The sequence below is a fragment of the Drosophila novamexicana genome, unplaced genomic scaffold (genome assembly GCF_003285875.2).
Source record: "Drosophila novamexicana strain 15010-1031.04,08,12 unplaced genomic scaffold, DnovRS2.1 tig00001624-arrow-arrow-pilon, whole genome shotgun sequence".
In the NCBI taxonomy this organism is placed as follows: domain Eukaryota; kingdom Metazoa; phylum Arthropoda; class Insecta; order Diptera; family Drosophilidae; genus Drosophila; species Drosophila novamexicana.
Genome location: NW_020824870.1, coordinates 293,529 through 306,754, shown reverse-complemented (window position 1 = coordinate 306,754; position 13,226 = coordinate 293,529). Strand labels below are relative to the sequence as shown.

The 13,226-nt window shown below is 36.5% G+C and overlaps 1 protein-coding gene across 2 annotated transcripts in view; it reads left to right on the top strand.

Annotated features, from left to right (window-relative positions):
- The window catches only part of LOC115768082 (transcription factor LG2-like), an 83,531-nt gene that overhangs the window by 45,290 nt on the left and 25,015 nt on the right, over positions 1-13,226 (top strand). Inside the window, exon 1 of one of the 2 annotated variants that reach the window (XM_030712550.1) lies at positions 13,084-13,222. The exons of the other annotated variant lie outside the window; for it this stretch is intronic. Within the exon in view, the coding sequence (XP_030568410.1) occupies positions 13,084-13,222 (139 nt within the window). Of the gene's footprint in view, positions 1-13,083; positions 13,223-13,226 lie in introns of those variants that run through there. 2 annotated transcript variants of the gene reach the window in all.

Sequence of the window (13,226 nt, the reverse complement as noted above, 5' to 3'; positions counted from 1 at the left end):
TTCTTATTGATGTAGGTCATAAGATGAGGGGACAAATAAATTTTCATTCTAGTGCAAATACAAAAGACGTAAACAGGTTTTAATAAAGCTTACAAGGAACAATCAATCATATATTTAATATTATTCTTGGCAGCTGTCTTCCATTTTGCATGCATCACCTTTTTATGCGATTCTCATGAATGGAAAACACATAAGACACATCAAGAGCAGGGATAAGAGTGCAGTTAAGGGAAAAAATAAATCCATGTAAGAACGAGTGAGTGTAAGGTTTAGAGTGCTTTTTTACCGTATTGAGAACAAATGTCGAACCAGGAAGATGAACTGAATCGATTTAGTAGACAAATGTCTGGCCCTATGGTTTACACTAGAATTTATTTTGTTACATTTGGGATTAGACACGCCTGTTGAGAAATAGTCTTTCGCCAAATGTATTTGTCCTCTTCAGAATTTTGTTTTTGTTCTCTTGTTCATTTGCTTTCATGGCCAAAATATGCGCATTAATAATAAATACCTGACATATGGGCAATATGCGATGGTCGGACATTCGCATCAATCATACGCCGCATATCCTGCATATTGATTAAAGTAATTATGACATACATCATTGAATGAAGCAGTCGCAAGGTTGACGTGGAGCGACAGCTGCACAATAATGATTACTTAACTCACAAAAGGCCAACGAAATGCCCGAGCAAATATCAAATGTAATATTTATGTAGCAGCCACTCTTTTTGCTTTTACATGATTATTGTTATTTTCGACTACCATATACTCTGTACTCTGTACATAAGAACTTTAATAGCCATTAAAATTCATTCAACATAGATTGGTAGCATGAGTTATGGGGGTGGGAAATGTCGCCCTGTCTACATACGAATCTTAGGGGTAAGATTTACGAAACCAGATTTGAATGCCAGATTTAATAAGACGGAAAACCATGTACAAAAAGCCAAGCCTTATGAAAATCAGTTCAGTTTTGGCCGAGTTATGGGGTGGGAAATTTCGACCTATGTCTACATACGAATCTATGGGGTAAGATTTTGACATGAAATTCGACTAAAATTTACGTAGTCAGATTTAAATGCCAGATTAATTAAGACGGAAAACTATGTACAAAAAATCAAGCCCTATAAAAATCGGTTCAGTTTTGGCCGAGTTATGGGCGGGGAAATTTCGACCTATGTCTATATACGAATCTTAGGGGTAAGATTTGGACATAAAATTCGACTAAAATTTACGTAGTCAGATTTAAATGCTAGATTAATTTAGACGGAAAACTATGTACAAAAAATCAAGCCCTATAAAAATCGGTTCCGTTTTGGCCGAGTTATGGGCAGGGAAATTTCGACCTATGTCTATATACGAATCTTAGGGGTAAGATTTGGACATGAAATTCGACTAAAATTTACGTAGTCAGATTTAAATGCTAGTTTATTTTAGACGGAAAACTATGTACAAAAAATCAAGCCCTATAAAAGTCGGTTCAGTTTTGGCCGAGTTATGGGCAGGGAAATTTCGACCTATGGTTATATACGAATCTTAGGGGTAAGATTTGGACATGAAATTCGACTAAAATTTACGTAGTCAGATTTGAATACCAGAATAATTTAGACGGAAAACTATGTACAGAAAATCAAACCCTATGATAATCGGTTCAGTTTTGGCCGAGCTATGGGGGTGGGAAATTTCGACCTATGCCTATATACGAATCTATGGGGTAAGATTTTGACATGAAATTCGACTAAAATTTACGTAGTCAGATTTGAATGCCAGATCAACCGAGGTGGAAAAATATGTTTAAAAAGCCACGCCTTATGAAAATCGGTTCAGTTTTGGTCGAGTTATGGGGGTGGGAAATTTCGACCTATGCCTATATACGAATCTATGGGATAAGATTTTGACATGAAATTCGACTAAAATTTACGTAGTCAGATTTGAATACCAGATTAATTTAGATGGAAAACTATGTACAAAAAATCAAGCCCTATTAAAATCGGTTCAGTTTTGGCCGAGTTATGGGCGGGGAAATTTCGACCTATGTCTATATACGAATCTTAGGGGTAAGATTTGGACATAAAATTCGACTAAAATTTACGTAGTCAGATTTAAATGCTAGATTAATTAAGATGGAAAACTATGTACAAAAAATCAAGCCCTATAAAAATCGGTTCAGTTTTGGCCGAGTTATGGGCAGGGAAATTTCGACCTATGGGTATATACGAATCTTAGGGGTAAGATTTGGACATGAAATTCGACTAAAATTTACGTAGTCAGATTTAAATGCCAGATTAATTAAGATGGAAAACTATGTACAAAAAATCAAGCCCTATAAAAATCGGTTCAGTTTTGGCCGAGTTATGGGCAGGGAAATTTCGATCTATGTCTATATACGAGTCTTAGGGGTAAGATTTGGACATGGATTTCGACTAAAATTTACGTAGTCAGATTTAAATGCTAGTTTATTTTAGACGGAAAACTATGTACAAAAAATCAAGCCCTATAAAAATCGGTTCAGTTTTGACCGAGTTATGGGCAGGGAAATTTCGACCTATGGGTATATACGAATCTTAGGGGTAAGATTTGGACATGAAATTCGACTAAAATTTACGTAGTCAGATTTGAATGCCAGATTAATTTAGACGGAAAACTATGTACAGAAAATCAAACCCTATGATAATCGGTTCAGTTTTGGCCGAGCTATGGGGGTGGGAAATTTTGACCTATGCCTATATACGAATCTATGGGGTAAGATTTTGACATGAAATTCGACTAAAATTTACGTAGTCAGATTTGAATGCCAGATCAACCGAGGTGGAAAAATATGTTTAAAAAGCCACGCCTTATGAAAATCGGTTCAGTTTTGGTCGAGTTATGGGGGTGGGAAATTTCGACCTATGCCTATATACGAATCTATGGGGTAAGATTTTGACATGAAATTCGACTAAAATTTACGTAGTCAGATTTGAATGCCAGATTAATTTAGACGGAAAACTATGTACAAAAAATCAAGCCCTATAAAAATCGGTTCAGTTTTGGCCGAGTTATGGGCGGGGAAATTTCGACCTATGTCTATATACGAATCTTAGGGGTAAGATTTGGACATAAAATTCGACTAAAATTTACGTAGTCAGATTTAAATGCCAGATTAATTAAGATGGAAAACTATGTACAAAAAATCAAGCCCTATAAAAATCGGTTCAGTTTTGGCCGAGTTATGGGCAGGGAAATTTCGATCTATGTCTATATACGAGTCTTAGGGGTAAGATTTGGACATGGATTTCGACTAAAATTTACGTAGTCAGATTTAAATGCTAGTTTATTTTAGACGGAAAACTATGTACAAAAAATCAAGCCCTATAAAAATCGGTTCAGTTTTGGCCGAGTTATGGGCAGGGAAATTTCGACCTATGGGTATATACGAATCTTAGGGGTAAGATTTGGACATGAAATTCGACTAAAATTTACGTAGTCAGATTTGAATGCCAGATTAATTTAGACGGAAAACTATGTACAGAAAATCAAACCCTATGATAATCGGTTCAGTTTTGGCCGAGCTATGGGGGTGGGAAATTTCGACCTATGCCTATATACGAATCTATGGGGTAAGATTTTGACATGAAATTCGACTAAAATTTACGTAGTCAGATTTGAATGCCAGATTAATTTAGACGGAAAACTGTACAAAAAATCAAGCCCTATAAAAATCGGTTCAGTTTTGTCCGAGTTATGGGCAGGGAAATTTCGACCTATGGGTATATACGAATCTTAGGGGTAAGATTTGGACATGAAATTCGACTAAAATTTACGTAGTCAGATTTAAATGCTAGATTAATTTAGACGGAAAACTATGTACAAAAAATCAAGCCCTATAAAAATCGGTTCAGTTTTGGTCGAGTTATGGGGGTGGGAAATTTCGACCTATGCCTATATACGAATCTATGGGGTAAGATTTTGACATGAAATTCGACTAAAATTTACGTAGTCAGATTTAAATGCTAGATTAATTAAGACGGAAAACTATGTACAAAAAATCAAGCCCTATAAAAATCGGTTCAGTTTTGGCCGAGTTATGGGCGGGGAAATTTCGACCTATGTCTATATACGAATCTTAGGGGTAAGATTTGGACATAAAATTCGACTAAAATTTACGTAGTCAGATTTAAATGCTAGATTAATTTAGACGGAAAACTATGTACAAAAAATCAAGCCCTATAAAAATCGGTTCCGTTTTGGCCGAGTTATGGGCAGGGAAATTTCGACCTATGTCTATATACGAATCTTAGGGGTAAGATTTGGACATGAAATTCGACTAAAATTTACGTAGTCAGATTTAAATGCTAGTTTATTTTAGACGGAAAACTATGTACAAAAAATCAAGCCCTATAAAAGTCGGTTCAGTTTTGGCCGAGTTATGGGCAGGGAAATTTCGACCTATGGTTATATACGAATCTTAGGGGTAAGATTTGGACATGAAATTCGACTAAAATTTACGTAGTCAGATTTGAATACCAGAATAATTTAGACGGAAAACTATGTACAGAAAATCAAACCCTATGATAATCGGTTCAGTTTTGGCCGAGCTATGGGGGTGGGAAATTTTGACCTATGCCTATATACGAATCTATGGGGTAAGATTTTGACATGAAATTCGACTAAAATTTACGTAGTCAGATTTGAATGCCAGATCAACCGAGGTGGAAAAATATGTTTAAAAAGCCACGCCTTATGAAAATCGGTTCAGTTTTGGTCGAGTTATGGGGGTGGGAAATTTCGACCTATGCCTATATACGAATCTATGGGGTAAGATTTTGACATGAAATTCGACTAAAATTTACGTAGTCAGATTTGAATGCCAGATTAATTTAGACGGAAAACTATGTACAAAAAATCAAGCCCTATAAAAATCGGTTCAGTTTTGGCCGAGTTATGGGCGGGGAAATTTCGACCTATGGGTATATACGAATCTTAGGGGTAAGATGTGGACATGGATTTCGACTAAAATTTACATAGTCAGATTTAAATGCAAGATTAATTTAGATGGAAAACTATGTACAAAAAATCAAGCCCTATAAAAATCGGTTCAGTTTTGGCCGAGTTATGGGCGGGGAAATTTCGACCTATGCCTATATACGAATCTATCGGGTAAGATTTGGACATGAAATTCGACAAAAATTTACGTAGTCAGATTTGAATACCAGATTAATTAAGATGGAAAACTATGTACAAAAAATCAAGCCCTATAAAAATCGGTTCAGTTTTGGCCGAGTTATGGGCAGGGAAATTTCGATCTATGTCTATATACGAGTCTTAGGGGTAAGATTTGGACATGGATTTCGACTAAAATTTACGTAGTCAGATTTAAATGCTAGTTTATTTTAGACGGAAAACTATGTACAAAAAATCAAGCCCTATAAAAATCGGTTCAGTTTTGACCGAGTTATGGGCAGGGAAATTTCGACCTATGGGTATATACGAATCTTAGGGGTAAGATTTGGACATGAAATTCGACTAAAATTTACGTAGTCAGATTTGAATGCCAGATTAATTTAGACGGAAAACTATGTACAGAAAATCAAACCCTATGATAATCGGTTCAGTTTTGGCCGAGCTATGGGGGTGGGAAATTTTGACCTATGCCCATATACGAATCTATGGGGTAAGATTTTGACATGAAATTCGACTAAAATTTACGTAGTCAGATTTGAATGCCAGATCAACCGAGGTGGAAAAATATGTTTAAAAAGCCACGCCTTATGAAAATCGGTTCAGTTTTGGTCGAGTTATGGGGGTGGGAAATTTCGACCTATGCCTATATACGAATCTATGGGGTAAGATTTTGACATGAAATTCGACTAAAATTTACGTAGTCAGATTTGAATGCCAGATTAATTTAGACGGAAAACTATGTACAAAAAATCAAGCCCTATAAAAATCGGTTCAGTTTTGGCCGAGTTATGGCCGGGGAAATTTCGACCTATGTCTATATACGAATCTTAGGGGTAAGATTTGGACATAAAATTCGACTAAAATTTACGTAGTCAGATTTAAATGCTAGTTTATTTTAGACGGAAAACTATGTACAAAAAATCAAGCCCTATAAAAGTCGGTTCAGTTTTGGCCGAGTTATGGGCAGGGAAATTTCGACCTATGGTTATATACGAATCTTAGGGGTAAGATTTGGACATGAAATTCGACTAAAATTTACGTAGTCAGATTTGAATACCAGATTAATTTAGACGGAAAACTATGTACAGAAAATCAAACCCTATGATAATCGGTTCAGTTTTGGCCGAGCTATGGGGGTGGGAAATTTTGACCTATGCCTATATACGAATCTATGGGGTAAGATTTTGACATGAAATTCGACTAAAATTTACGTAGTCAGATTTGAATGCCAGATCAACCGAGGTGGAAAAATATGTTTAAAAAGCCACGCCTTATGAAAATCGGTTCAGTTTTGGTCGAGTTATGGGGGTGGGAAATTTCGACCTATGTCTATATACGAATCTATGGGGTAAGATTTTGACATGAAATTCGACTAAAATTTACGTAGTCAGATTTGAATGCCAGATTAATTTAGACGGAAAACTATGTACAAAAAATCAAGCCCTATAAAAATCGGTTCAGTTTTGGCCGAGTTATGGGCGGGGAAATTTCGACCTATGGGTATATACGAATCTTAGGGGTAAGATGTGGACATGGATTTCGACTAAAATTTACATAGTCAGATTTAAATGCAAGATTAATTTAGATGGAAAACTATGTACAAAAAATCAAGCCCTATAAAAATCGGTTCAGTTTTGGCCGAGTTATGGGCGGGGAAATTTCGACCTATGCCTATATACGAATCTATCGGGTAAGATTTGGACATGAAATTCGACTAAAATTTACGTAGTCAGATTTGAATACCAGATTAATTAAGATGGAAAACTATGTACAAAAAATCAAGCCCTATAAAAATCGGTTCAGTTTTGGCCGAGTTATGGGCAGGGAAATTTCGATCTATGTCTATATACGAGTCTTAGGGGTAAGATTTGGACATGGATTTCGACTAAAATTTACGTAGTCAGATTTAAATGCTAGTTTATTTTAGACGGAAAACTATGTACAAAAAATCAAGCCCTATAAAAATCGGTTCAGTTTTGACCGAGTTATGGGCAGGGAAATTTCGACCTATGGGTATATACGAATCTTAGGGGTAAGATTTGGACATGAAATTCGACTAAAATTTACGTAGTCAGATTTGAATGCCAGATTAATTTAGACGGAAAACTATGTACAGAAAATCAAACCCTATGATAATCGGTTCAGTTTTGGCCGAGCTATGGGGGTGGGAAATTTTGACCTATGCCCATATACGAATCTATGGGGTAAGATTTTGACATGAAATTCGACTAAAATTTACGTAGTCAGATTTGAATGCCAGATCAACCGAGGTGGAAAAATATGTTTAAAAAGCCACGCCTTATGAAAATCGGTTCAGTTTTGGTCGAGTTATGGGGGTGGGAAATTTCGACCTATGCCTATATACGAATCTATGGCGTAAGATTTTGACATGAAATTCGACTAAAATTTACGTAGTCAGATTTGAATGCCAGATTAATTTAGACGGAAAACTATGTACAAAAAATCAAGCCCTATAAAAATCGGTTCAGTTTTGGCCGAGTTATGGCCGGGGAAATTTCGACCTATGTCTATATACGAATCTTAGGGGTAAGATTTGGACATAAAATTCGACTAAAATTTACGTAGTCAGATTTAAATGCCAGATTAATTAAGATGGAAAACTATGTACAAAAAATCAAGCCCTATAAAAATCGGTTCAGTTTTGGCCGAGTTATGGGCAGGGAAATTTCGATCTATGTCTATATACGAGTCTTAGGGGTAAGATTTGGACATGGATTTCGACTAAAATTTACGTAGTCAGATTTAAATGCTAGTTTATTTTAGACGGAAAACTATGTACAAAAAATCAAGCCCTATAAAAATCGGTTCAGTTTTGGCCGAGTTATGGGCAGGGAAATTTCGACCTATGGGTATATACGAATCTTAGGGGTAAGATTTGGACATGAAATTCGACTAAAATTTACGTAGTCAGATTTGAATGCCAGATTAATTTAGACGGAAAACTATGTACAGAAAATCAAACCCTATGATAATCGGTTCAGTTTTGGCCGAGCTATGGGGGTGGGAAATTTTGACCTATGCCTATATACGAATCTATGGGGTAAGATTTTGACATGAAATTCGACTAAAATTTACGTAGTCAGATTTGAATGCCAGATTAATTTAGACGGAAAACTATGTACAAAAAATCAAGCCCTATAAAAATCGGTTCAGTTTTGTCCGAGTTATGGGCAGGGAAATTTCGACCTATGGGTATATACGAATCTTCGGGGTAAGATTTGGACATGAAATTCGACTAAAATTTACGTAGTCAGATTTAAATGCTAGATTAATTTAGACGGAAAACTATGTACAAAAAATCAAGCCCTATAAAAATCGGTTCAGTTTTGGTCGAGTTATGGGGGTGGGAAATTTCGACCTATGCCTATATACGAATCTATGGGGTAAGATTTTGACATGAAATTCGACTAAAATTTACGTAGTCAGATTTAAATGCCAGATTAATTAAGACGGAAAACTATGTACAAAAAATCAAGCCCTATAAAAATCGGTTCAGTTTTGGCCGAGTTATGGGCGGGGAAATTTCGACCTATGTCTATATACGAATCTTAGGGGTAAGATTTGGACATAAAATTCGACTAAAATTTACGTAGTCAGATTTAAATGCTAGATTAATTTAGACGGAAAACTATGTACAAAAAATCAAGCCCTATAAAAATCGGTTCCGTTTTGGCCGAGTTATGGGCAGGGAAATTTCGACCTATGTCTATATACGAATCTTAGGGGTAAGATTTGGACATGAAATTCGACTAAAATTTACGTAGTCAGATTTAAATGCTAGTTTATTTTAGACGAAAAACTATGTACAAAAAATCAAGCCCTATAAAAATCGGTTCAGTTTTGGCCGAGTTATGGGCAGGGAAATTTCGACCTATGGGTATATACGAATCTTAGGGGTAAGATTTGGACATGAAATTCGACTAAAATTTACGTAGTCAGATTTGAATGCCAGATTAATTTAGACGGAAAACTATGTACAGAAAATCAAACCCTATGATAATCGGTTCAGTTTTGGCCGAGCTATGGGGGTGGGAAATTTTGACCTATGCCTATATACGAATCTATGGGGTAAGATTTTGACATGAAATTCGACTAAAATTTACGTAGTCAGATTTGAATGCCAGATCAACCGAGGTGGAAAAATATGTTTAAAAAGCCACGCCTTATGAAAATCGGTTCAGTTTTGGTCGAGTTATGGGGGTGGGAAATTTCGACCTATGCCTATATACGAATCTATGGGGTAAGATTTTGACATGAAATTCGACTAAAATTTACGTAGTCAGATTTGAATGCCAGATTAATTTAGACGGAAAACTATGTACAAAAAATCAAGCCCTATAAAAATCGGTTCAGATTTGGCCGAGTTATGGGCGGGGAAATTTCGACCTATGGGTATATACGAATCTTAGGGGTAAGATGTGGACATGGATTTCGACTAAAATTTACATAGTCAGATTTAAATGCAAGATTAATTTAGACGGAAAAGTATGTACAAAAAATCAAACCCTATGATAATCGGTTCAGTTTTGGCCGAGTTATGGGCGGGGAAATTTCGACCTATGTCCATATACGAATCTTAGGGGTAAGATTTGGACATGAAATTCGACTAAAATTTACGTAGCCAGATTTGAATACCAGATTAATTTAGACGAAAAAGTATGTACAAAAAATCAAGCCCTATAAAAATCGGTTCAGTTTTGGCCGAGTTATAGGCAGGGACATTTCGACCTATGTCTATATACGAATCTTAGGGGTATGATTTGGACATGAAATTCAACTAAAATTTACGTAGCCAGATTTGAATACCAGATTAATTTAGACGGAAAACTATGTACAAAATTTCAAGCCCTATAAAAATCGGTTCAGTTTTGTCCGAGTTATGGGCGGGGAAATTTCGACCTATGTCTACATACGAATCTTAGGGGTAAGATTTGGACATGAAATTCGACTAAAATTTACGTAGTCAGATTTGAATGCCAGATTAATGTAGACGGAAAACTTTTTAAAAAAAGCCAAGCCCTTTGAAAATCGGTTCAGTTTTGGCCGAGTTATGGAGGTGAGAAATTTCAACCTATACATATTTCTATATATGAATCTTAGGGGTAAGATTTGGACATGAAATTCGACTAAAATTTACGTAGTTAGATTTGAATGCCAGATCAATTGAGGTGGAAAAATATGTTCAAAAAGCCAAGCCTTATGAAAATCGGTTCAGTTTTGGCCGAGTTATGAGGGTGGGAAATTTCGACCTATGTCTATATACAAATCGTAGGGGTAAGATTTGGACATGAAATTCGACTAAAATTTACGTAGTCAGATTTAAATGCCAGATTAATTGAGATGGAAAAATATGTACAAAAGCCAAACCTTATGAAAATCGGTTCAGTTTTGGCCGAGTTATGGGAGTGTGAAATTTCGACCTATGTCTATGTACGAATCTTAGGGGTAAGATTTATTATATATGTATGTATATGTGTGTGTGGTGGCGTGTGCTTGCATGCATGTATGTATGCATATATGTATATACTTAGATATGTTTTCTAATACCAAACGCAGACCAAACTTATTTATCGCTGTGCTCCAAATTTGAACAAAACTATTTTCTCCTCCTTGATTCTCAAGAATTAAAGTAGGCTCTACAGTTTATCATGCTTAGCTAGTATTGTAGTTTTTCTTTGGCTCTGTTTGGTTTTAGTATGAGTGTATGTATGTGTATGTATGTATATGTTTGTATATATGTATGTATGTTCATATATTGCAGCTTCCTAGCTCCTAACACCAATCAGTCAGTAAAGAAAAACATTTTAATGGAGATTTGCATATATTTGCACAGTTCCAATATATATATATATGTCGAAAAATTCAAATAATTGCGGAAAATTTGCAGCACATTATCAGTTACGAATGCTGACCGAGATATAGATACAAACTGCTTAAAAATCTGCACTTAAACTACCGCTAGGTGGCGCCTTGGGGCTTCAATTAGCACTGTTTATAGAAATTACCAATGTAGGCATATTCAGCATATCCATCAATCAAGTTGACGCCCACAACGGAAATAGCCGGACAGCAACTCAATAAAAGAATAAAACTCAATTAGCTTGTACTTTGATACTTTGCCCATCACTTTGTGACCTTCAACTAGGAAAACACACCCACACGCACGCACACACACAGATATGGAGTCGCCTACAGCTGGAATATATAACAATTTCGAAATCTATTCTGCTGCTTTAGCTGGAAAAGTTCCTTTGACTTTTGACATATAAACTAGAAAGAAATTGTGAAACTTTATGAAGTGAAACTATAAAATGCTTACCTATAAGATAGAAAGTACAAGGACAATTTAGTTTCCAATAAGGTCAACTTTATTTTGTATCTTCTTCTCCTCTTAGCCAAGTCGGTTATGGCCTGCAATCATTAGACGTGCGTAGCCGAGATTGTTCCTACTGCGCCGTTTACCGTTGACCAACCTCAAAAAGCAGATTGCTTTCGTCCAATATCGCAGCTCTATTGGCATTTAATGAGTTTTGTTTCTAGTTCCCCTTTTTGCACAACATGCGAAGCACACGCTGTGGACCTGCATAGATAATGTTGGTTCTTGCCGGTTGATGTGATGTGATGCTCTGGCCATAATGGAGACATGTTGTACCCATATGTAGACACACATGCTCAATTGACACAGTCGACTTAATAAGTTGAGAAAGTCCGCTAACCACAACGAAGAACATTAACTAAATGAACTTGTTCCGCACAGTAGCTACTATGTAGTTAATCAACTCAAATATAATTCTTGTCCTTGCCTGAAGCCAATGAACTTGTTTCGTATTGTATAATAGTAAATACATTATATATTTATTCCCATCATTGCTTGAACCGAATGAACTAGTCCCGTTTCCAAAAATCTACTCTCTAAAATATTTTAATATCTGACATGTGTGCTCAAGGTAGGAAATGCACTAGTTCATTGCAAAATGAACAAACAAATGAACTATTTCCAGTTCCACTAAAATCTACTCTTTAAAATATTTAAATTACTGTTTTTTCACGCTAAGAAATTAACTAGTTCATTGCCTGAACCGAATGAACTTGTTTCGTTTCCAAAAATCGACTCTTTAAAATATTCAAATTACTGACATACTTAATCTAGGGAATTAACTAGTTCTCAATTGATAAGCCATAATTGACTAGCCAATTTGCAATCAACTAAAAGCCAGTTACACTGACTAACTTTTCCACTGACCCATCCAATCCAATACACTCCGCGCATGCATCCAATAGCCGTAATCCGTATATACAAAATTGCCGTCTCGTGGGGTTTTCTCGTCTGTTTTAGCTGTTACCGTTGCACGTTTTTCGTTTTGTTTTGATTTTGCTGCTTCTACCCACACACACATGCACGTACACAAAAGCACACACACAAGCACACATTGTTAGCGCTAGCTCACATAGATACTCGAGTCGGCTGCCGCTTGTTCGTTTTTCGCTTTTGTTTTGTTTTAATTCTTTTGCTTTGTCGAGTCCAAAGATAAAGAATGAAAATCGTGTTGTATGAAACGGCAACTGAACTGAACAAATGCTAGCCTAGCCTGCCGCTGCCAGTTCTAGATACTTTCGGCTAGCGCTCAGTCGCAGATACGTTCAGCGCCGAGACGGACGGCAGAAAAGCTGTTGGAAAATTACAACACCAGCAGCAACGGCGGCTGAGGAAAAGGCGTCGAGACGTCGAGTTGTCGAGTTTATTGTAAAGCAGACGCGAGTGCGCAACGCTTTTCTATTTTCGCCTCAAGTGCAGCCCCAGTCACAGCGCAAAATCCTACAAGAAAAATAAATAAATAAAGAAAAGACGCAGAAATCGGAAAATATATAAATATATTTTGTAGCGCAGTGTACAATATGCTGGCCATCAAGGAGTGCCTCATTCGCGAAGGCGTCCTCAATCTGGATAGCCCCATGCACGGCTCCTCCGGCCAGCGCCACTTTCAGCTGCAGTCGAGCAAAAGCAGCGGCAATATGGATATGCCTCGCTATCGCAGTTA